This window comes from Terrapene carolina, unplaced genomic scaffold (genome assembly GCF_002925995.2).
Source record: "Terrapene carolina triunguis isolate 2854851 unplaced genomic scaffold, T_m_triunguis-2.0 Scaffold95, whole genome shotgun sequence".
Taxonomy (NCBI): Eukaryota; Metazoa; Chordata; order Testudines; family Emydidae; genus Terrapene; species Terrapene triunguis.
The window spans coordinates 11,549,629-11,572,872 of record NW_020664446.1 but is presented as its reverse complement, the minus strand read 5'-3'; the positions used below and the strand labels follow the sequence as shown (position 1 = coordinate 11,572,872).

The following is a 23,244-nucleotide window of genomic DNA, read 5'->3' as shown; positions in this document are numbered from 1 at the left end:
CCCAGGCTATCTTAGCAACTAAATTTAAATATGTAGTTTACATGTCACTTTTGCATTCTTGCTTTGACAATTGTTTCTAGTCAATTTCTAGACTTTTAGGTTCCCATACAACAGTACAAGGCTTCAATTAATTTGTTGCAGACACTACATGTGATTGTTAAAGAGCAATGCTCCTAGGGAATCCCTAGTTAGCAGCTGGCCCCAGGATTCCACTAATAAGAAAGGGTTCATCAGCACTGCATTGTCAGTGGACTGAGGGAGGTGTTTGTGTCTCGCCTCATCTCCCTGGCTCACCCACACCCTTGCAGTGGATTCTGTCTTTGTGGTGTCAGGGAAGGAGACACACAGTACCTGCTATGTAGATGTACAGCACCATGTACACAAAGCGATCTATAACTAGTCACTGTCTGTGCAGATTCTATACTCTGTTATCTGTACTGCATGTTGAAATTAATATAAAAATGTCAAAATTACTCTAACAATTAGAAACATGAGGCACCTTAAACAAGTGTATTCATGGAGTCTCTCACATAGATTTGTTCTAAAAGTTATTTTACTATCCAAAAAATATTTAAAGGGGAGTTTTAAGCAAAATGCTTAAACAAAATTGTTGAAAAAAAATCAGTAATTATTTTCAGTCTACAATATGCTGAGCGCTGAACACAAAGAATGCACAGACTTCTCTGAAGAGCCTATGCTCTAAAATAACATGATTCTGAGAAATTTATGTAAATCTTACCTCCAATGGTGTGTAGGATTTGCCCATTTTTCCTGACAACCAAAATCCTGTGATGTCCGGTATCTGCTATCACGAGTCTATCCCCTGAATTGTCTACAGTCACTTTGCCAGGAAACAGCAAGGGAGAAGAAGGTAGAGAGTCTCTGTACAATTTTATTCCAATTTTATTATCTGTGATTTGTCCTTTCTCTTTGTAGAACTTTAGAGCAATAGAAGTAAATAAAAATAATTGATCTCTGTGTCCCTCTCCAACAAGAGAAAACAGCATATTTCCACGAGGCCCAAGAATGACCAGAGTTGGCCAGCAAGACACTTCCAGCTCATGCCAAAGTGTTGCATCGGCATCATTTACCACAGGGTGGGTAATGTTGTATCTAAGAACAGCACCTTTAATGTTATTGAGAACCTTTTCATTTGGAAACTTCGCTGAATGGACACCAACAACAAGAAGACCATCTGAAAGCAAAAATAAAAGAGTCTTGCATTGAAACATGCCTGCATCCGAATAAGAGTTTGAATAAAAGATTAAAAACAAAGTACAGTGCTAAATCACAACATGACTGACTTCATTACAAAGTGAAAGAAGTGCGATGTAAGTTAAATAAAATAAAGATCACAGCTGAATACAGTAATGGCTGCACAACCTATCCATTAATACTAAATACTATGGTTTACAAGTAAGACTGCAGTAAAGTTTAGATGCTATTACTTCCCAAGCTGGTTAAGATTTAGTGCATCAAAAAAACGTTCTTGATTTGCTTGGACCACTTCACAAGTAATAATATGGAGATGCTAATGGTTCCACTGAAATTTAAAATTTTCTCAAGCATTTGTCTCATCAACATATTACTTTTAATTCTACTGCACAGCTTTTCTGATTTAGAAAAATGCAGTAATGGAAAACTACATTCTAAAACTGGTAATCAAACTTACCACAGAAATCTGGAACTAGTAAGTAGGATATAAATAATTCTTTTAAAGTTATCATAAAATAATGGGAGATTGAGATACTACAGCATTCAATGTTTCAACAAATATTAGAAGCACATTATAACAAGCCAGATATGAAACTTTTCATGTATTTCATTTTAGGGAGGATTAACAGAGTCATAGAAATCAGCTAAAAAAACCAAACGGCCTCTGATTTTCCCCATAAGAAAAAGAGAGGATAACAGCCTAGATATCCTAAGAGAAAAGGTGCCATATAAGTGAAAAGTATTATTATAATTCAAGTAATGTACACCAGCAGCCACCCTAGGTCATCCATAAATAAGATGGAAACAATCAGCTAGTCACCTTCCTCAAGTTCCTTGACTACTTTTTCTCTGCTTTCATAAAATTCAATGCACGTTTTTAATTTCTAGTTAATTTTCTTTTCGTGACAAAGGTTAAGTTTACTTAGTTCTATTATACTTGGCACTTATGGACATTGCTCCTCTCCTGCCAGAAAGTAAGAGAAAGAAGCTTCACTTCTCCTTTTAGTCATCTTCCAAGGAACAAAGCAGAGACTATTTAATTTTCTATTTACCATATTTTGGCAAGGAGAAACCAGAACTGTCTCAGAAGGATTAATCGATATTAGTGTCCAAGATTCATTGTGTACCTTTATTATGTATCATTTCTGTATTCTTTTAAATTGCAGGACACAACTATATATATTACATAAAAGGCACACACAGTCCCACGTTGTTTGTAGTTAGAAGAGAAGTGAAAGCACAGTACTATTTGTAGTATTCAGTTTGTAGGACAGTGGTACATCCTAGTTAAGGTTTTATATTGTGTTTTGGGGAGAGATTATGCTGTTATATTAAAGGAATTTAACTGTGTATGTGACAATGATATTTCCTAAACTTTTCTAGCAAAGTCCTAGAGTGCTATTAGCCATAACTATATTTTTATGTTATACATAAGTAATTCATGAACTCTGTTCTTCCTAACCTTACAGATCTGAGAGGAACAGATCAGATTGTCTGAACCACAATCCCAGACTAAGTTCTGGAATCTGTCCATTTCCCAGATTGCGCTGCTCACAGCTATGATCCCATTTAGTCTCCCATTCCTTTTCTTGAATGGAGCAAAATTACATCAACTAGGCAGTTGTATAAAGCTACTACTTGATAAGAAATCAGAATTTTTAATACAACAGAAAACTTTAGCAAAACATAATATAGCCAGTGCTTTTCCAAGATCACTCATGCTGCTGGATAGTGTAAGTGTTCTGGAACCATAAATAACATCTGGAATCTCTCAACCTCAGTATCCAAGTACAGTAGACACTTGTTTGCAGCAACACCTTGTAAGAGCAACCGCCGCTTACGAGCAACATTTCCCCATGGAAGACTTTCCCTCCTGTGAATTGTCCACTTGGTAACAGCAACATACCCACCGCATAAGAGCCCTGCCTGATAGAGCCTGCGTGGAGAGCATGTGTAGGGAGAGTTTGGGGAGAGGGATTTTTGGGGGGAGAAGGGGAAGTTGGGGTTGGGAGAGCAGCAGAGGCACAGCTGGAAGGTTTCCTCCTCCCTTCCTCAGCATCTGGCTTGCAGGCGGCGGGGTATGTGCGTGCTGCTATTTTGCACTGGGGAGTATTGGGAACCACCATGCATTGATCTCCAACTTGGTTGCCGGCGGAGGGCTCTGGGTGTGCTGTTTTGCAGTGGAGGATCGGGGAACCCCCTACCCCGGGGGCACTGACCAGTCCCCACTGTCCATTCTAGGAGCCACTCCCCGCTCCATTGCAGGCTGTGCACAGTACACTCCCCATCCATCCATCCCTTGCCAGAGTGGAGCACAAAGGGTCAAATTCAAGAGAATTGACCATTTTTTGTATTCTTTTCTTCACCTGATGTCAACTTTTCTTTTTACCATGCATACAGAAAAAGTTTATTACACCAGAGATTCCAGGCACACCACTGTCAATTTGTATTATTCCTTTAGGAGATAGTAGCATTCAGGAAGTTGAGTGTCTCTGTGCTGAGCCTTCAGATTCAAGCCTCTCCTTATCCATACTCCTAGCCATTATAAACAGGAGCAGGGAGAGGGGAAAGTGGCAAACGAAGTCACCTCAAGAGCAGAGCTACCAACTTTGATTATGAAGCAGTTTGCTTCTCAGGTGAATTCTCTGTGGTTCACCAGATAGGACTCCTAATCTGAAGGACCTGAGTAAATTTGTCTGACTGGGATTATATCTCGAGAGTATGAAGACCTCCTATAGTGCTTGGGTGGAAGCCATGGATGGGGTGGGGTGGGGGAAAAACAGAAGCTGAAAGGCTTTTGCCCTTCCCGCATCTAGTAAATGAAATTAATAGGCAGCAGGTTTAAAACAAATACAAGGAAGTTCATCACGCAGCGCACAGTCAACTTGTGGAACTCCTTACCTGAGGAGGTTGTGAAGGCTAGGACTATAACAGCGTTTAAAAGAGAACTGGATAAATTCATGGTGGTTAAGTCCATTAATGGCTATTAGCCAGGATGGGTAAGGAATGGTGGCCCTAGCCTCTGTTTGTCAGAGGATGGAGATGGATGGCAGGAGAGAGATCACTTGATCATTGCCTGTTAGGTCCACTCCCTCTGGGGCACCTGGCATTGGCCACTGTTGGTAGACAGGATACTGGGCTAGATGGACCTTTGGTCTGACCCAGTACGGCTGTTCTTATCTCCTCTCTCTCTCCTGGTGAATATATTGTGTAACAATCAAGCATGTTTGTGCATGCACAAAACACACAAACACGTTTTTAAACTCTTATACCATTGACAAATCACCAGACCACCCAAAGGCACATTGGCGACCAAGACATCAACTCCCTGCCAAGATTTCAAGTTTCTAGCTTGCATGTTTGTTTTTTTTAAATAATGGAAAAAATATTTTTCATTCTCGAAAATGGTTGAAACTTTTGGCTCAGATTTTAAGAAGTTCTTGAACACTGAACACCTGCCAAAATTTCAGCCTAACAGGTAAAAGGGAAAGTGTTAAGGAAACAAAAACGATCCCTTTGAATAGAAATGTTTATTCAACCTGAATATAGATGTCACTCTGCTTCTTACACTATACCTGTATTATGCATTGGTGGTAAATCAGGTGGAGTGATAGTAAATAATGAAAGAGTACATGGCAGTGGGGAATATTTTGTGAAGTACATGTTTCTGGGTAGGTGGGAGGAGGGAATTTATTGGACTCCACTGACACACATTTTTAAGTTTTGAGTCTGAGTATACCGAAGTCAGTAGGTACGTCAACACTGCAGCTGGAAGCATGCCTCCCTGCCTGGGTAGGCAAACTCTTAGTACGATAGTTCAAGCAGAGCTAGCACAAAAGTAAGTGTGGAGGTTGTAGTGGGCAGTGACTTGGGCTAGCTGCCTCAGTCCAAGCCCACCCGACTGCCAGGGGTTGAACTAGGGTGGCTAGCCCAAGCCACTGCCCTGCAACAACATCCACACAGTTATTTTTAGTGTGCTAGGTAGTGCAGAGCTAGCACATGTCCGTCTACCTGAGTTGGGAGACGTTCTCCCAGCTGCAGTGTTGACATACGCCCATGGGAAGCCCCACTGGGTAAGTGTCTAACTGCATGGATCTGATTTCAGAGTCAGAGCCCTACTCCTTCTACTTGCCATTGCAGGATAGTTTCCTTCAACGGGGGATGGATGGATCACTCGATAAGTGCCCGGTTCTGTTCATTCTCTCTGAAGCATCTGGCATTGGCCACTGTCAGAAGACAGGATATTGGGCTGGACAGACCACTGGTCTGATCCAGTATGGCCATTCGTCATATGTTTTCTAGTACGTTGTCCAGTCTTACTTTAAATGTCTCATATAATAGGGTTTCCCACACTTCTCATAGGTGACTATTCTACAGTACAACAGATCTTACCATTAGGAGTTTTTTCAACCTAGTTTTTCCTTTTTGTGATTTCAACTACTTACTCCATTATAACCCTTTTTGTACCACACTAAACTTTGACTACTGAACATAGCCTTCAAATATTCATAAATAACTGTGTGTCCGATCAATTCTTCCAGACAATTTTTAATACAGTGTATGCCTAGGAAATCTTTACAATTAGCCTGTGTATAATTTGTACAGTATGTTATGCAATATGAAACAAATGAAACAAAATGGAAAATAATACAGATAAACTAGGCATTAAATCAAAGTACTGCTCTTTACTGTGTTAAAGTGATTTCTGCAAAGGTGAATGCTTGTGTAGTTGTCAGTTTTTTTAAAAAACTGTTTGAATAATCACAAATTAATATAATAGTTTTAAGATGTGGAAAAACATGGAAGTGTTTAAAACCACTAAGCAATGAGACTTTCAGATAATGTCTGAAAACTGACTGTCTGTATACAGTAGTGTAGGTCCAAAGCACTGAAATATGTATGCCAAGGATTAAATCAATCTTTCCTTGTGAAAAAACAAGCTTAGTTTAGACTTTATAATGACAGACTGATTTTTTAAAATCTTTACACAAGTTACGCCAACCTTTCAGCACCTCATATGGAAAAATCTCAGAAGAATGTTTCCTTTCCCTTCTGTTATACAGTGTTGACAGAATATCATCATAAATGAAACTGTAAATACACAACATGCCTTGTATTAATAAACTGAATCCTAAAAACAAGTTTTTAAAGACAGTGGCAACTATCGGATTTTCCTTTCAATTTGATTTCTGCAACACACTTCAGAGCCCTCATGTAGTAGAATAAAAGAGCTTTGAATTGTTTTGTATTTTAGGTTGTGGTTAAAAAATAATGTTGGACAATAAATTCTGACTCAAACATTGTAATATCTACAAGAAATCTATAGCGTTTCCATTAATAATACTCTCAACAGAATAGCACCTTCATTTTGACAGAAACCAAAATTAGTTACAATTCAGTATCAGTAGCAAAAAAGTATTACTAAAGGTGTCTTAGCTGGAATTCTACAGGCTTCCATCCTAGGTCCTTGCCTTTTCTTCCTCTACACTTATATCCTTAACTTATTTGATCAGCTTATTGATTCAGCTATCACCTCTACAATAATTATTCTCAAATATTTATCCACCTGTGATCTCTGTCCAGTTCTACATCTCCATCTACCCTCTGTGATCACTTTTCTTCGATGTCTTGCCATCACCTTCAATTTAATGAACAAATTCACCAAAGGCATAAATGGGAGCAAGTTCAATTAAGTCAATGAAGTTATACCAGCAGTGAATTTGGTCCAGTACGTCTCAAACTGGGGGTCGGGACCCCTCAGGGGGTCGTGAGGTTATTACATGAGGGGTCACGAGCTGTCAGCCTCCATCCCAAACCACGCTTTGCCTCCTGCATTTCTAATGGTATAAATATATTATATTTATACCATTATATATTAATATATTTTAAAATATATTAAAAAGTGTTTTTAATTTGGGGGGGGGGCGCACTCAGAGGCTTGCTGTGTGAAAGGGGTCACCAGTACAAAAGTTTGAGAACCACTGATCTAAAGGAAGTTACTCTTTTCTCTCAAACTTATTCTTTTCCTGCCAGCAATACCATCCTTCCTGTTACCCACACTCACAACCATGGTGCAATCTTTGATTGTTCTCCTTCCTGTTACCTCTTACATTCATGTCCTTGTCAAATCTTGCCACTATTTCCTCTATAACATCTCAAATTCATCTGGTCTTCTTTAGTCTTACTGTCAAAATAGCAGTCAATGCCCTTCTATTCTGGCTTGAAAACTGCAACATCTCCCCCTATGGGCTGCCCTGCTCTAGTGCATCTAAAACAAAGCTGACAAAATCATCATCTTTTCCTACTGCTCTGACCTGGTCTCCTACATTTCTTAATGACAGGTTTCAGAGCAGCAGCCGTGTTAGTATGTATCCGCAAAAAGAACAGGAGTACTTGTGGCACCTTACAAGTACTCCTGTTCTTTTTACATTTCTTAAGTATCTTTATGTAGAGGAAAAGCGTGAGCCAATAGAGTTCAAGATTCTCCCCCTTCTCCTCATGTTGAAAGTTTCTACAAAGTGCCTGCACCTCCCCTCCATCTTTGTATCCGCTCACTGCTTCACCATACACTCCCACCTAAGCTGCCATCCTAACCATTTCCTTTGTCTCTTCCAACACTTACTCCCGGGGGAATTCTGCATCAAAAAATTAAAAATTCTGCAATATTCTGCACACTTTGTCAAAATAGCATTATCTAACCACGCCAGTTTCAATTATTTTGGTAATTTTTTTCATAATACCTGTCAGCAAGTATGTCTGCAACAACAGACACACAAAACCCGCCCCTAGGAGTAGAGAGTTAAAGAAACCCCTATGACAACCCAGTTCCTGCTTCTCTGCCCCCTCCCCGCAGAGCCCAACTGGGGGGCCAGAGACACACACCTTCTCCAGAGCCCAACTGCAAGCCCACCCGGCCCAGACACTCACACCCCCTCCCCTTCTACGGAGCCCAACTGCACCCCCCCCACACACACACACACTCTCCCTCCCCCCACAGAGCCCAATTGCAGGGTGTGTCCCCCCCCCAGCCCACACATTCTCCCCCCAGAAGCGAACTGCAGCCCCCACCCAGCCCGCATACACTCTCACCACCTACCCCTACCCCCCAGAGGCCAGCTGCAGGGCCCCCCTCCCCAGCCCAGACACTCATATCCTCTATGTCCCAGAGCCCAGCTGCGGGCTCCCCACGGCCAAGACACTCACAGATCCTAGAACCCAGGGATCCAGAAGGAGAAACAGCCTGATGCTGGGTCCTGGGTTTGCAGGGAGTTTCCTGCACGCCATGGTCACCTTCCTTCAGGACGTGCTGGGAACAGCAACTGCTGGAAACCCTCCCGTTCCCATCCACTCCCCCCGGCCTTGTCTTTTATTTATGAACTGGGGTCTGCCAGGTCCAGCGGCCCCTAGTGGCGGCCAACATCTCTGTGGCCCATTCCTGTGGGGAAAAAAGGAAATTCTGCGTGTACAACATTAATTTCTGCAAAATTCTGCATTGCGCAGTGGCACAGAATTCCCCCAAAAGTAAATACTAATCCCATGTTTTCTTCCCAGCATTCAAAACATCTGGAATTATGGTTAATGTACATCCAGTTTGCTCCACTTCCTAATTCAAAGATTCTAAGGGCCCATTTAGCATGCAAAGCATTAAAGCTCCACTCTTTGTTTAGTATGTTCTGTATTATTTTGTAGTGTCTCTATCTTTGAAGCATGGTTCTGTTAACTACCGAGCACATCCCATCCACTCTACAGTGTGATGTTCAATTATGGTGCCATATAAATAATGAGAGAACATAACTGCTCCCCCTTTTTGATGTACTATGAGATATAAAAGGCAATCCCTTCCCTTCTTGCTACAAAAAAAGGAATTCAGCATACAGAAATACAATATGGTTTTCTGTCTCCCGTTCAAGGAAAAGTAATTTTCTGCTACAATGCATTTTTTACTGCTACTGCTCACTGGATTTGCTCTGTAAAGATGGCTGCCAAGCTAAAGTTGTTATTTTTGCTACCCAGTTCCTGCCTTCATATAATTTTAAATGACATAATTTGCTGGTTTTGTGGTAGGAACCTAAGAAAGTTAGTTATTTCAATGATTTTTAACCTGCATTGGATTTAAATATATCCTACAATATGTGAGCCCACAGGAGATTTGGTGGTGGTTTTTTTTTTTTTTAAAGCAAATTTAATTTAAATTGTGCACACTATTGTGTGAACTGATGAATGTGTTGCCATTTTAATATACCCCAGATTAAAACCTTGGTTTCAAGGATTATACAAAAGCACGAAATTGGGCCTCTGCCAAACTGTTTCTGAATATTAAAAAGTATTTCTTCTTATAGAAATCCAACAGGCAATTTCTGGTTTACTGATAACATGAGCTAAATATGCCCCAGGGTTTAAAATAACAGACTGAATGCCACTTTGAAAACAGAAATAGTGCTGCTGCAGATACGAGCAAGAACATATTAGATAAAGATCTTGGGTAGCATTTAGTCCAATGGAAAGTGAGCTTTATTATGAGATTTGATGTTTCTGATCATCCTAAAACAACAGCTTCTTGTGTTCAGGCATCTCATGTCACAGCAGCATACTGCTAAAGTTCCATCATTCTGGCATCTTACTGTTGTATGCTAAGATGGTACTTGCACCATGCGATCGTAAAATAAATGTTAGAATGTCAAAAAATACTCTGAAGTTAGTGTACAATACAATAATTAGGAAAAAGATACTCCCATGCATGTTTTATATGGCCATTAAGGCATGTTTCCAGTACGTAGTAAAGCAAAAGGGAAAAGGCAGTGTGCCTTCAAATATCCAAATCATACACTAAGCCACAGAAACACCAAGTATTTTCACTCTTACAAAATAAGGAATGGGAGACAGGTAAATTCAGCTCCTATTTCTTCTCACTCTCATCACCAACCTGCAGCAGCCCTGCCACCCTCGCTGTTCTGTCACCTTTTCCATCCCTTCTCTGGGAACAGCTCTCCTTCCCCTAACCCAATATCCCTAGTCATCACTGCTCCCCTTCATCACTGCTCCCCTTCAGACAGCAAGTTTCTCACATCCGGTCTGCCTATCTCAGGAGTGGGCAAACTTTATGGCCCGAGGGCCACATCTGGGAATAGAAATTGTATGGCGGGGGCCATGAATGCTCACAAAATTGGGCTTGGTGTGTGTGTGTGGGGGGGTTAGGGTTCTGGTTGGGGGTGCAGGCTCCGGGGTAGGGCCAGAAATTAGTTCAGGGTGCAGGAGGGGACTCTGGGCTGAGGGAATGGGGTGCGGGCTCTGGGATGGTGTATGGGGAGACTTTGGCAAACCAGTAAAGTGTCTGAAACCACTATGGCTTATTGTTAAAGGCAGCCTAGTCAGCAAGCTGTAAATTGGCCATTCAGCAGTCTCAGCTTGACCAAGGCGGGGGGGGGGGGGGGGAGTTTTGGGTGCCTCAGAATGGGCAGCTTGACCCCGCGTCCTTCCTGATAAGAATTGTGTTGAAGTTGCTGATACATGCATTTTAAAAGAGCAGGATGTGCCCCAGGAATGTCTATTGGGGTCTCAAGGCTACAAACACTGGAAAAACCTGGTTAATCAATAATCAGAAGGAACCTCTTGCTTGCCCATTGGAACTGCTTGCTTAACAAGTTTTTTTTAAGGGACATGTCATTCTATTACTAATGTATAAATAAGGGGAAAATTTGAGGTAGTTGGAAGATTTGGCCACCGGAAGATTTGGCCACCTGCCAAAGTGTCACTCGAGAGCCACACTCAGCTTTGGTAATTATCAAGGGTTGGGGGTGTTTTATTAACCTGTTGCGGAAGTGTGTAAGTGCTTGAGACTAAGTAAAGTTTAGCTTAAAGTGAAAGCACTCGTGTTGTCCTCTTTGTGCCAGCCATCTATCGGTTGGACACCCGTGTCTCCCCTGATTTATTTCACCTCGCACAGAGTAAAAGTTACCAAGAGCTTTGGGTTGAAAGAACCCCGAGTAACATTGGGGCTGAGGAGTTTGGGGTGTAGGAGGGTGCTCCAGGCTGGGATCGCGGGATTTGGTGGGCAGGTGGGGGATCAGGGCAGGGAGTGGGGGCATGGGGAGAGGCTCATGGGTGCAGGCTCCCAGTGGCACTTACCTCAAGTGGCTCCCGGAAGCAGCAGCATGTCCCTTCTCCAGCTCCTATGCGGCAGCGTGACCAGACAGCGCTGCGCGCTGCCCCATTCGCAGGCACTGCCCCTGAAGCTCCCATTGGAGCGCTAGTGGGGGCCATTGGAGCGGGACCATGCCGTGGCTTCTGGGAGCCATGGTGCGGCCCCCGACCCTGCGCCCCGCCGGAGCACCAGAACAGGGCAAGCCCCAGACCCCGCTTCCCAGCGAGAGCTCGCAGGCTGGCTTAAAACGGCCCGCAGGCCATAGTTTGAAACCCCCCTTTCTCCCTCCCCCAGCCTATCTCCTGCAAACCTCTTCAGCAGGGAGACTTCTAGGCATTAAGCCACCTTCTCCCTGTGAGCTGCCTACCCACAGCTATTTTTTGTCAGAAGCAGTGGTGGAACCCTATAGCAGGGCAAAGCAGGATAAAGAAGCAGGGCAAAGCACTTGGGCAAATCAAAATTGGAGGTTTTTAGCAGCAGACAAGTCTGACTCTGCCTAAGGGCTGGTGGCATAGGCGCCAACTCTGTGGGTGCTCCGGGACTGGAGCACTCATGGGGGAAAAAAAATGGTGCTTGCTGAGCAGCCCCCAGCAGCCCCCCCAGCGCCTCCTGCCCACCAGCAGCCCCGCCGATTAGCGCCTCACCCTCCCTTCCAGTGCTTCCCGCCCATCACGATTGGCTGTTCTGAGGCATGCAGGAGGGGAGGGAGAGGAGCAAGGGGGGGTGTGTGCTTGGGGGAGGAGATGGAACAGGGCGGGAAGAGGCAGGGTGGGGATGTGGCCTTGGGGGAAAGGGTGGAGTGGGGGCTGCACCTGAGGCACAGCAGGGGTTGAGCACCCCTCCCCGTCTCTGGCTGGTGGGAAGAAGTACAGACCAATCCCGTACCTACCCCAGCATTTCTGCTCTGCATAGACATTAAACGATCCCAAATCTCTTTTTGTCAGAACAGAAGTTTCCCATGGTGTCTGGCCAAAACTTCCCCCACCCCTTCTATTGTGAAACAACTTGTCCACCAGGCTGACCTCCTCCATCATTTCAGTGATGCTGTATGTGTATAGTTTGCAAAGTGGTTTTAGACTCTTAGGCACGTATGGTATTATATCTACATTTCTAAGGTTTTTCTTATACACTGAACATCAGCCCATCGAAGCACTACATTAATACCCTAATCATATCTTAACATTCTTCTTAAAATATTATTTCCATTTTACTGGACATATCTTTTCGGGGGAATGTTTAAAAAGAGTTTAGGAGAAAAGAAGCAGAAACACACTGTACCCTACATCAAATCTTTTCATTGTTTTTAAAAATCTTTGTGTGTCCAACTCTGACTTTTTGAAGCTGTCTAGAGCTCTTCCTGAACTCCTATTTCAGACCCATTCCCCAATTCCTTAATCCCCAAAGGCCCAATCATTGCATTCAACAATTTGTTTAGCCTGCAGTCAATCTTTAGATTATTTTAGGAAACATACTGAAACAGTTTAACTTAAAAAATATCCCAGGTTTCTGGTGAAAGGTTACTGAAAGAAGAACAGTATGGCCAAAGAAGGCCTTTAAAAAAAAATTTTTTTTCCTTCTTTGTGAAGCACACACCTGCTTTCTAAGTTCAACAGAGCTACACTTGCAGGTGTGCATCGTTAAAGTTTTATTTACTAGAAGAGAAAGCTAAAACTGAGATCATATCCAACTCCTGACTCAGGTTTTCCACTAGAAGGTAAAGCGTGAAAGGAGTTGTACCCACCATTTAAGAGCTAGGAGGGGAGTAGTTGAGAGTGGGCGGGTGGCTAGCTGGCTGTAGGGACACAAATGGACTTTAAAACCTCCTGAACTTTAAGTTATATATGCTTTTAAAGCCTGAAGTATATAGAATTGAAAAACAAAATGTCTGTTACAAAACTTCTATTTTAAAACCAAGCTTTCTTCAGACTTTTTACTGCATTTTTTTTATGTCAGATGAATATTTTATATAAGTTGGAATACTAACCTATTTTATTTTCCTTCTTTCTCCAGCCTTATTCTTCTTAACCTTCATCTCCCCAGGTTCACAAACTCTGATGTTTCTCTTGGTCCTTTTCTCCTTATCCAAATGATCGCTAAGTCTTGAGTCACTTTCCTGTTTAATATCAACACACACACCTTCCTTCACTGTTACACCACTACTAAAACCCTTGTTCTCTGACTTAAGAAATCTCTCACCTTGATTACTGTATTATTGTTTATATTGTAGTAGCACCTACATTCACGGTAATAGGCACAGTGCTAGGAAAGTTATTATAATCAGAAAAAAAACAAAACAGAAAAATTGCCCAACTTGGCATTCAGCCGAGTGCTAAGGACTCTAGTATGCTAATATAAAGCCATGAATTTAAAATATTAAATATAATATAATTTTAATAAACAGAATCAATGGTGGAATCATATTGCAAGCAAAATTTAAGAACACGCAAAGATCCTATTTGTGAAACAAAAGGAAAAGCCTTTTTTCCCCAGTGAGGGAATGAGAAGTTCAAGAGGCTGTGACAGAAAATAAAAAGTGTTTTAAACTTTGACAAATGAGGCTCCAACAGCAGGATTTTCAGCAGTGTAAAATATCCAAAAAGACAACAAAGTAAGACGTGGTAGCCACTAAGCCATGGAAGGCATATATAGCCATCTTGATATGAAGGAGGGTTTAGAAAAATACACAGAGTGCCAAAGACCTGCAATAAGAGAACTGAAGGCATCAGTGAGATCAAAGTCACTAAAGATGAAAGTGGCAATATGTTGATCAATGAGAAACAGATTAATGAACAGTAGAGAAATAACTTTGAACCGATTATGAATGAAGAGAATCTAAGAGAAGCATGCCAAATGATTAAATCAAGACAGGATCTGGTGGCACAAGTCATAGGAGTTGCAGAGGCATTGAGCAATATGAAACATGAGAGCTCTCAGCCCCAATAACATACCAGCAGAAGTACACAAGTGCTTGGGGCAAGTAGGTCTGAACATACTGACACAACTGTTTCATAGCATCATGGGGACTGAGAAGATGCCTGAACAAAAATACAAAATTACTATCAATATTTAAGAGAAAAGGCTACATACAAGAATGTGGTAACTACTGCGGCATTAAACTCACGAGCCACATGATGAAGTTCTGGGAAAAAGTTATTGATAATAGACTTCAAAGAGAACTGGAGGTCAGGACAATCAGATTTGACTCATGTCAGGCAAGTCAACACTGGATACTATCTTTGCAATAAGACTACTTGTGGAAAAATATGAAGAGAAGAGGAAAACCCTGCACACGGCATTCATTGATCTTGAAAAGGCTTAGGACCACGTTCTGAGAGAAAAGTCATCCCAGTGATGCATGAGAATGAAACAGATACATGAAGGCTGTATCAGACTCTTCCAGAACATGTCTGAGGGTGCTGTTACCACAGTGAGAAGACAAAGTAAACAGTTTCTAATAAGAGTCAGGGAACATCAAGACTCGGTACTCAAGCCCTTTTTTATTCACATTGGTGCCTGTCGCACTTACAGAAAACATTCAGAGAGCATACTTTTTGCAGATGATGATGCATGCTTTTTGCAGATGATGTAGTGCTCATAGAGGAGAGCAAAGAGGAAGTGGAAGACTGAAAGAATTCAAAAGGGCACTCTTGAAAGAAACGGCATGAAAATCAGCAGAAATGAAAGAGAATATATGGTCTGTTGATCCCATGATACCTTGCAAGAAGACAACGAGACTACGTCTGGGGAGGTCAGGCACTAACAAAGGTACAGCAGTACAAGTACCTAGCTTCAAGAGTACAGGATAATGGTGAACTCAACAACGAACTTATAATAAGCAGAATAGGAAAGGTATGGACTAAATGGAGAGAAGTGATCTGCAATAAAGAATGCAGGTCTACAAGACACTAATTAGGCCTGCACTTCTGAATGGCTCTGAATGCACTGAGGAAGAGACAGGAGCAGATCTTGAATACAGTGGAAATGATGGATGCTTGGAGTTACAAGGATGAATCACATTCAGAATGATTAGGGGAAGTGTGAAGGTGGTATCAGTTATAGAAAAGCTTAGATGTTTTAGGCATGTGAAAAGAAGATCAGAAGAATATATAGGAAACAGGGTGTTCAACTTAGGAGTGGAGGGTAACAGAAGAGTTGGAAGACACAAATTTAGATGGATGGATGGATTTCATTCAAAACGATTTGATTAGCTGCAGAGTTTCCAAGGAACTGCTTCAAGACAGACTGGAATGGAGTGGAACTCGAAGAGTCAATGCCATATAGATAAAACTAAGGCTAGAAGCAAAAGAAGAAAAGATATACTATTCACAGAAATACCAGTGCCACCTTACACAGCACTTTTTGCTTAAACCTTTCCTGCCACTCCGGAACAGCCCATTTTCTGTGTATCAATCACTTCCCCTGTCCCACCTAAAGTTTGCTTCTCTCACAAATTGCGGTTACAGTATTTCCTCACTGGCAACTTCTCCACAACTTCTTGCATCTCAACCATTGTACCAAGTATTGTATTTCTCCAAAATAAGCTATAAACTCTTCAGGGCAGGGAACTTCGCTTTTTAAAAGTGCTGTGTTTATTTATTGCAGTATATAAATAACAGTACTTTATGCAAAACTAGCTATGTTTTAGTACTCTAACTGAAGTGAACAATGCAATAAAGTTAAATATCAACAAGATAACTAATAAGAGAGGTGCATGGGAGGGTTAAACATAATAAATTATCATAGTTTGTAACAAAGAGTTGAAGAACGAAATTAGTTTCAATCCTTCTCATCTCATCAGAAGAAAATACCTTTCCAGTACGTCATAAAGTGTCCATCACAGGTTAGAAGCACTTAGGACCCTGCATAAGAATGCAATTCTCCTCTTCTGACTCATCCTGATGTCAGGAGATCAGAATTTTGCATAAAGATGGAGGGCAATTACTACCCATCTATGTAGCTTGAAAGCTTGTCTCTCCCACCAAACAGAAGTTGGCCCAATAAAAGATATTACCTGTCTACCCTAGTCAAGAAAGATAAGCAGACTTTATCACCAACCAGAATTTAAGGAGGAAGAGTTGAAATGCGTCTCTGGATCAAAGAGGAGTAGGAGTGGAGATGAGGCGGTCCTGCAGAAAAACCATAGGAACAGCCAAACTTGGGGGAAAACTTTAGCTCAGGTTTCTGTTTTGTTGTTATTGCAGTTACTAATAAAACCAAACCCCAGGAAAGGTGTAAGTGTAGATCATACACAACATACGTATACTCTGATCAGAGCAGGGAGGGAACCTCACCTACTTAAAATCAGATTTATTTTTTTTAACCTATCAAGCCTTGAAAGCAAATTCAGCAGATCACATATGTCTAGAAATTCAGGGCCCAATTCTTGCACCCTTACTCAGATTGAGTAGTACCTTATTCTACAAACAGCCCTATTTATGAGAGTAGCAGACTTGGACTTTTATGTATTAATATTGCTTTTCTAAATACACAGATGCAACAACTGCCAAATTTAACCCCTTTTAGAAGTGTTGTGGGATTACATACAGTCCTCCTTTTTTTAGGCTACCATAGATTAGAAGTTACTTTTAGACATCACTGAAGTCTTGCCAAGTGTTTAGTAACCAGCAACGAAGTGACTCAGCTACTCCATCTGTGACACTGCCAGGAAATTTTATTCCAAGCAAACTAAAGCGCTGATACCTTTATCACAGTATTTGTGCTCTAACGCATGGAGGTCAGGCAGCAGGTGTATACAGTTGATGCAGCAGTAAGTGAAGAAATCCAAAACCACCACTTTTCCACAAAGGTCTTGGTACAGAGAAATGGGACCTTCAGTGTTCAGCCACTCTAAATCTGGAATTTAGAAAACAGAGGTACTCAATTAATTAAAAAATGAAAGAACAGATGACAGTGTTCAACATTCTTGGTACACTTCACTAAAATTTAAAACATAACTTTCTATGCAAACAGGAAGGCAAGCCAAAAATCTTACAGATGGTAAACGTGTTTTCATGACCTGTAATTCTCCATAATTAATTATTTAAAAGGAACATTAGAACAGCGTACAGTTAGAAATCTAACTTAGGCTAATGATAATTCACAGATAAACCTTAGAAACATTTGTTCTGTTCAGAAAATATGATCTGCAAAACTCAACCTCATGAGAAAGTCATATAGATAACATATCTGTATTTACATCAATGCAACTAACATATTTATAAATAATTGATGTTAGTAAATTAAGTACCCTGCTGAACTTTGTTTTTAATGTCTTATAAAGATGTGAAATCTCGTACTGAAAGAATATTTCAATAATCTGTGCTATGTTGTTCCCTTTTAAATTTACTGTAACAAAATTAAATGACAGCTATAAATACCTGTTTGCATACTCATTTCCAATAATAAAAGAACTACTATTCCAATAAGAAGTGACTTCCCAAGGTCAGATGGGAAGTCAGTAACAAAGCTAGGAATAGAAATCCTACCTCACAATCATATACTCTAAACAGAAGAAAAAACTTCTTCTGAAAATACTAAAGATCAATATATGGGTGGGATTTTCAAAAGAGCTTAAGTGATTTAGGAAAATAAATTCTATTATATTTTTGAATGAGACTTGTGTTCCCAAGCCACTTAGGCACTTCTGAAAATTCCATTTTATGACTGTTTCAACAGACTAGACTCTCCTCAGCCCATAGGCCCGAGGACAATCTTGCTATTGAAGTCAACAGGAGTTATGTCTTTTACTTCACTAAGAGAAGGACTGGGGCTTAGCTACATATTTACAGCACTGGTAACAGTAATGGCACTTTTTCACATAAGGTAAGAATAGTCTACTTACACTACTAGACCATCAATTATTAAAAAACCCGCAACAGAATGAGATTTATACTTTATGGCATTTCTCCCTCTCTCACTGGCGTTAAAGAATCTTTCATGAACTGGATACAAATATGCAGGAAATAGAAAACATTTGCTATTTATTTGTGCTGCTTTTCAGGCCCTGACAAAAAGCACAGGGGAGCAGGATTTACCTATGAGCAAGTAGCCCCAGGTGAGCTTGCACATAAGTGGCAGAACTGAGAATGGAATCCAAGAATCCTAAATCTAGCTACCAGCTCATATTGCCCCATTAGTCACAAATCAAATGCACTCCCAGGATGGATAATTTCATTTTAACCTATCCAATGCTGCTTTTTCAATTTTATACATTTAGGCCTCAACCCTGCAAACTGCTCCATATGGTAAGGTTGCCAGGTGTCCGGTGCTGGTCGAAAGGGGACCCTGGTGGCTCAGGGCCATTAAAAGCCCTGTCGACGGCGCAGCGGAGATAAGGCAGGCTCCCTGCCCAGGTCTGAGTGGCTCCCTGGAAGCAGCTGGCATGTCCCTCTGGGCCCTAGGCGCAAGTGTGATCAGCGAAGTGCTGCCCCCGCCCCCAGCTCCAGCTCTGCAGCTCCCATTGGGCAGAAACCGCGGTCAATGGGAGCTGCAGGGGCAGGCAGCGCGCCTCTGCCTAGGGGCTGGACATGCCAGCTGCTTCCAGGAGCGGCACGGAGCCAGGGCACGCAGGGAGCCTGCCTTAGCCTTGCTGCGTCACCAACCGGAAACCACCTAAGGTAAGTGCTGCCCAGCCGGAGTCCACACCCCGAACCCTCTCCTGCACCCCAACCCCATACCCCAGATTGGAACCCCCTCCTTGAGCCCACACCCCAAACACGCCCCCGCACCCCAACCCCATGCCTCAACCCTAAACCCCCTCCCGCACCCAAACTCCCTCCTAGACCCCACACCCACACCCCAACCATCTGCCCCAGGTCAGAACCCCCCCTTGAGCCCACCCCCCCCAACACATACCCCAACCCTCTGCCCCAGCCCTGAGTTCCATCCCACAGCCAAACTCCCTCTCAGACCCCACAACCCAACCCCCTGCCCTAGATCGAAACCCCCTCCCGCACCCAAACTCCCTCCCAGAGCCTGTATCCCATCCCGCACCCTAACCTCCAGCCCAGAGACCACTCCTACACCCTGAACCCCTCATTTCTGGCCCCACCCCAGAGCCTGCACCCCCAGCTGGAGCCCTCACCCCCTCCCACAACCCAATCCCATGCCACAGCCCAGTGAAAGTAAGTGAGGGTGGGAAAGAGCAAGCGATGGAGGGAGGGGGGTTAGAGTGAGTGGGATGCGGGGCAAAGGTGTTCGGTTTTGTGCAATTCGAAAGTAGGCAACCCTACTATACGGGTGGACCCCTCTAACCACAGAAAACCCCACTGAGTCAGTATGGCTCCATGTAGGTGAACCCTCTTGCAGTATTTAAGCTCTGATGCATAAAAGGCAGCATGGAAAAAGGTACAGAGGCATACCTGTGAGAACCTGACACTCCAGCATGTGAGGCTGGTATCTCTGACTCGGTATGTGGGGTGTAAGCAACATAAAAAAAAGATCAAAGAGGACAAGTAGGAAGAGGAAGAGTTGTGAACGGTCTTTAAATTGAGAACAAGAACTTGATGCAATGTAACAGGGGAAGCTCAGGAAGGATTCAATGAGGTGGTCACAGTGATCAACAAGGACAAAATATGGGTACGGTATCAGATATACTGGAGACGAAAACAGACAAATCTTTTCATAAATAATGAAATTGCTAATAAACTTCTTTAATTCTTATTTTCTTTTAAAGTAGCCCAGTTCCCAATCTAAGATCTGGGAAAGGCTGGGGATAATCTGTCAAACTGTCTCAACACATACAACAGAGGAAAAACGTGGAAACGGGATGGGGGGAAAAACCAACCTAAAATTGGAGCTTAAATTATACAGGACAAAAGTCTCCTCTCAAAGCTGAACAAAAGATGGTTTGACATTTATTTGCTCTCAGTACATGAGAGTTCCCATTGACAATAGTGGTATCTTGAATATCTGCCATGGAGATCGAAGTAAAGAATGTTGCTTTAGTTTGGTATTAGATGGATAGGCATGAAGGGGTTTTCATTTAAATACTGTAAATAGAATATCAGGGCACGAATATGACATCAGCCTTTAGGATTTGGGAAAAATCCTGAAGCAGTCCTTAAATCTATTATAGAAAATTAGGAAGGGATAGAAAATAGGACAGTAAATATCATATAAATCCATGGTATGCCCACACCTTGAATACCGGGTCCAATACTGGTTGTTCCATCTCAAAAAATATATTAGAATTGGAAAAGGTACAGAGAAGGGTTAAAAAAAAATATTTGGGGCATGGATCAGCTTCCACGTGAAGAAAGATTAAAAAGACTAGGACTGTTTAGCTTGGAAAAGAGATGACTAAGATGGGATAGGACAAAAGCCTATAAAATCATGAATGGTGTGGAGAAAGTGAATAAGGAAGTGTTATTTATCCCTTCATGTAACACAAAATTTCATTGGGTGAACCCAGGTTCAATAGGGAGGAGGTTTAAAATAAACAAAAGGAAGTACTTCATACAAATCCCAGTCAAGCAGTGGAACTCTTTGCCAGGAGATATTGTGAATGCCAAAAGTACAATTGGGTAAATTCATGGGGATAGGTCAATCAATGGCTATTAGCCAAGATGGCTAAGCCTCGGACTGCCAGATGCTGGGACTGGATGGCAGGGGATGGATCACTCGATAATTGTCCTGTTCTGTTCATTCCCCCTGAAACATCTGGCATTGGCCACTGGCAGAAGACAGGATACTGGGCTAGATGGACCCTTGGTCTGACCCAGTAATGCCATTCTTATGTTTTCTATTCAAAATAATAAAAGTCACAGAAGCTCCAACAGTGTCCTGGTTAGCGAACAATACTATTATCTCGCTATTAATATTATCTTAAGTCAGTCAAAGGATATTTAGGGACCAGCATAGGCAGTTTTGCAAAAGCATCTGAAAAATTACTAGCCCATGTATAAGATCTACTTGCTGATCCTTACCATAATGCTGAAAACTCTAATGCAGTGGTTCAGGAGCCAAATTAGCAATCAACGTTACTCAAAAGAGCCACAGTAGTGTGAATTCATTGTTTCATTTACTATATAGTAATATTTAAACAGTATGACAAGGAAAATATTTAGTTTTTATATATTATTCTCACAGCAAAATGACTGGCCAAGTATTATTATTTTATCAGCTACAATTGGTTAATAAACATAGTAAAAGCATCCTGACTGGTTAATAACTCAGATTGGTTAATAATTAAATCACACAGTGTTTTAATATTATGTGCTGCAAAGAGCCACTGGAGACACATTAAATAGTCACTTGTGGTTCGCAAGCCTCAGTCTGATTATCAGTGCTCTAATGATATTTTACCCAGTTATTAGTACTTGTTACAAACAAATGAACAAGTAAAGATTTGAAGAGATGTTTTAAGATCTGCTGTCTTGCAAACAACCAAGGCTACAATTTTTAATATGTTTCACCACAGTTTGAAAACTTGGAGCTGCTTCCTTTTTGGCTGGGATGGCAACTAACACAAAATGGGGCATTTAGGGAGAGGATCAGAGGGGATCCTGGAGAAAAAACAATATAACAGATAAGTGTCTTTCTTGCTACAGTATTTAACACTTACTATTTTACTGAAGTTTAAGTCTTCAGTATCAAAGACATGAATCTCACTAAAAACATTTTAATTCCACTGGTTTTTTTACCCTTTGTCTCTAAAGACACACAAGTGTCAAAAAAAGGTAAACATTTGAATTAATAAAGAAGTTAGGACAAGTGATTAGAGCAAGGGATTTTACACCCAGCCTCCTGGGTTCTGTTCTCACTTAAATGTGAGGATAATTATACTACCTACTCTACTATTTCTTGACTGCTATTAAGTCAAGGACACCGTAAACATACAGCGAGGTGTAGACACATAATGCACCAGATAACAGTACTGCTAACCAACCCCCAGCATTAAAAATAATGGGGAAGACCCCTCCCCTCCAAAATCATGAGAGTGGCTAAAAATAATTTTTAATGGTGTTCTGTTTATTTACCTTTTGACTGGAGCCTTTGATTTACATTTCTTGCAACCATGAGGGTGAAAATTTTCATACTTTTTTAACAAAAATCTAAGATTCTCAATTAATAACCTGATTCCAGCAGCTAGGGCTTAAAGAAAAACACCAAACATTGAAATACTGACAATAAAATTGCGAGAGATGGCAACACTGAAGGCTGGTGCATTTTTATCTCAAGGCAGTGCCATTGTGTTTGCTTAACTTTTTATTCTTGGAGAGTTGTCTTTATTCTACAGCTAGGAAAGCGGAGGCCACAACATTAAGCAAAACTGCTCATGATCAGGAAAAAAAGGACAGATAACTAGACGGAGAGAGAAGAGGGATGAATACTCAGAGTTTCCTGTCCTCCAGTCCTGTGCCACTCACGCTCACATACCACCCGCCTCCTGGAGAATACAGAAAGGAGTGGGGTTAGAACTCAGGGCTTCTTATCACCCAGAGAATGAATCATGGCAATTGATCTTCTTACACCAGCCCAACTCTCTGGGTGCGATTCCTAGGGCCGTGGTGGCAAGTGCCTGAGGCAATTTGGGGGGAGGGGGAAGGGAGGTAACAACACCCCAGAGCTGCATGGCGATGTCGCGCTATAGTAGGGTGCCACCCCACCGCCTCGCAGTCCGATGGCAGCGGCTTCACCGTGGCACCAGCCCCCGGCCCGGGGAAGGGCCCAGCCCTCGCCTATCACCCACCTCCTCCAAAGTCGGGGACCTTGAGGTCCTGCTCCCAGCTGTCCACCTTCCTCAGGTACTGGTAGACCAGGTTGTCCTTCTCCTGAGGGGTGAGGGCGTCCAGCAGGGCATACTCCAACTGGGTCTGGGCAGGCAGGAGCCCAGGGAGGCCGCCACCCGCCGCCATATTGTCTCCCTGCCTGGCCGGCCCTCGAGG

At 42.1% G+C, this 23,244-nt stretch overlaps 1 protein-coding gene across 1 annotated transcript in view; it reads right to left on the bottom strand.

Annotated features, from left to right (window-relative positions):
- Positions 1-23,226, bottom strand: part of NHLRC2 (NHL repeat containing 2) — a 58,962-nt gene extending 35,736 nt beyond the window's left edge. Inside the window, exons 1-3 of the mRNA XM_024193484.2 lie at positions 23,049-23,226; positions 17,057-17,209; positions 740-1,195 (exon numbers count right to left, since the gene is read on the bottom strand). Coding sequence (XP_024049252.1) covers positions 740-1,195; positions 17,057-17,209; positions 23,049-23,214 — 775 coding nt within the window. The 5' untranslated portion in view covers positions 23,215-23,226. The remainder of the gene's footprint in view (positions 1-739; positions 1,196-17,056; positions 17,210-23,048) is intronic.
- Positions 23,227-23,244: the final 18 nt, after the last annotated feature.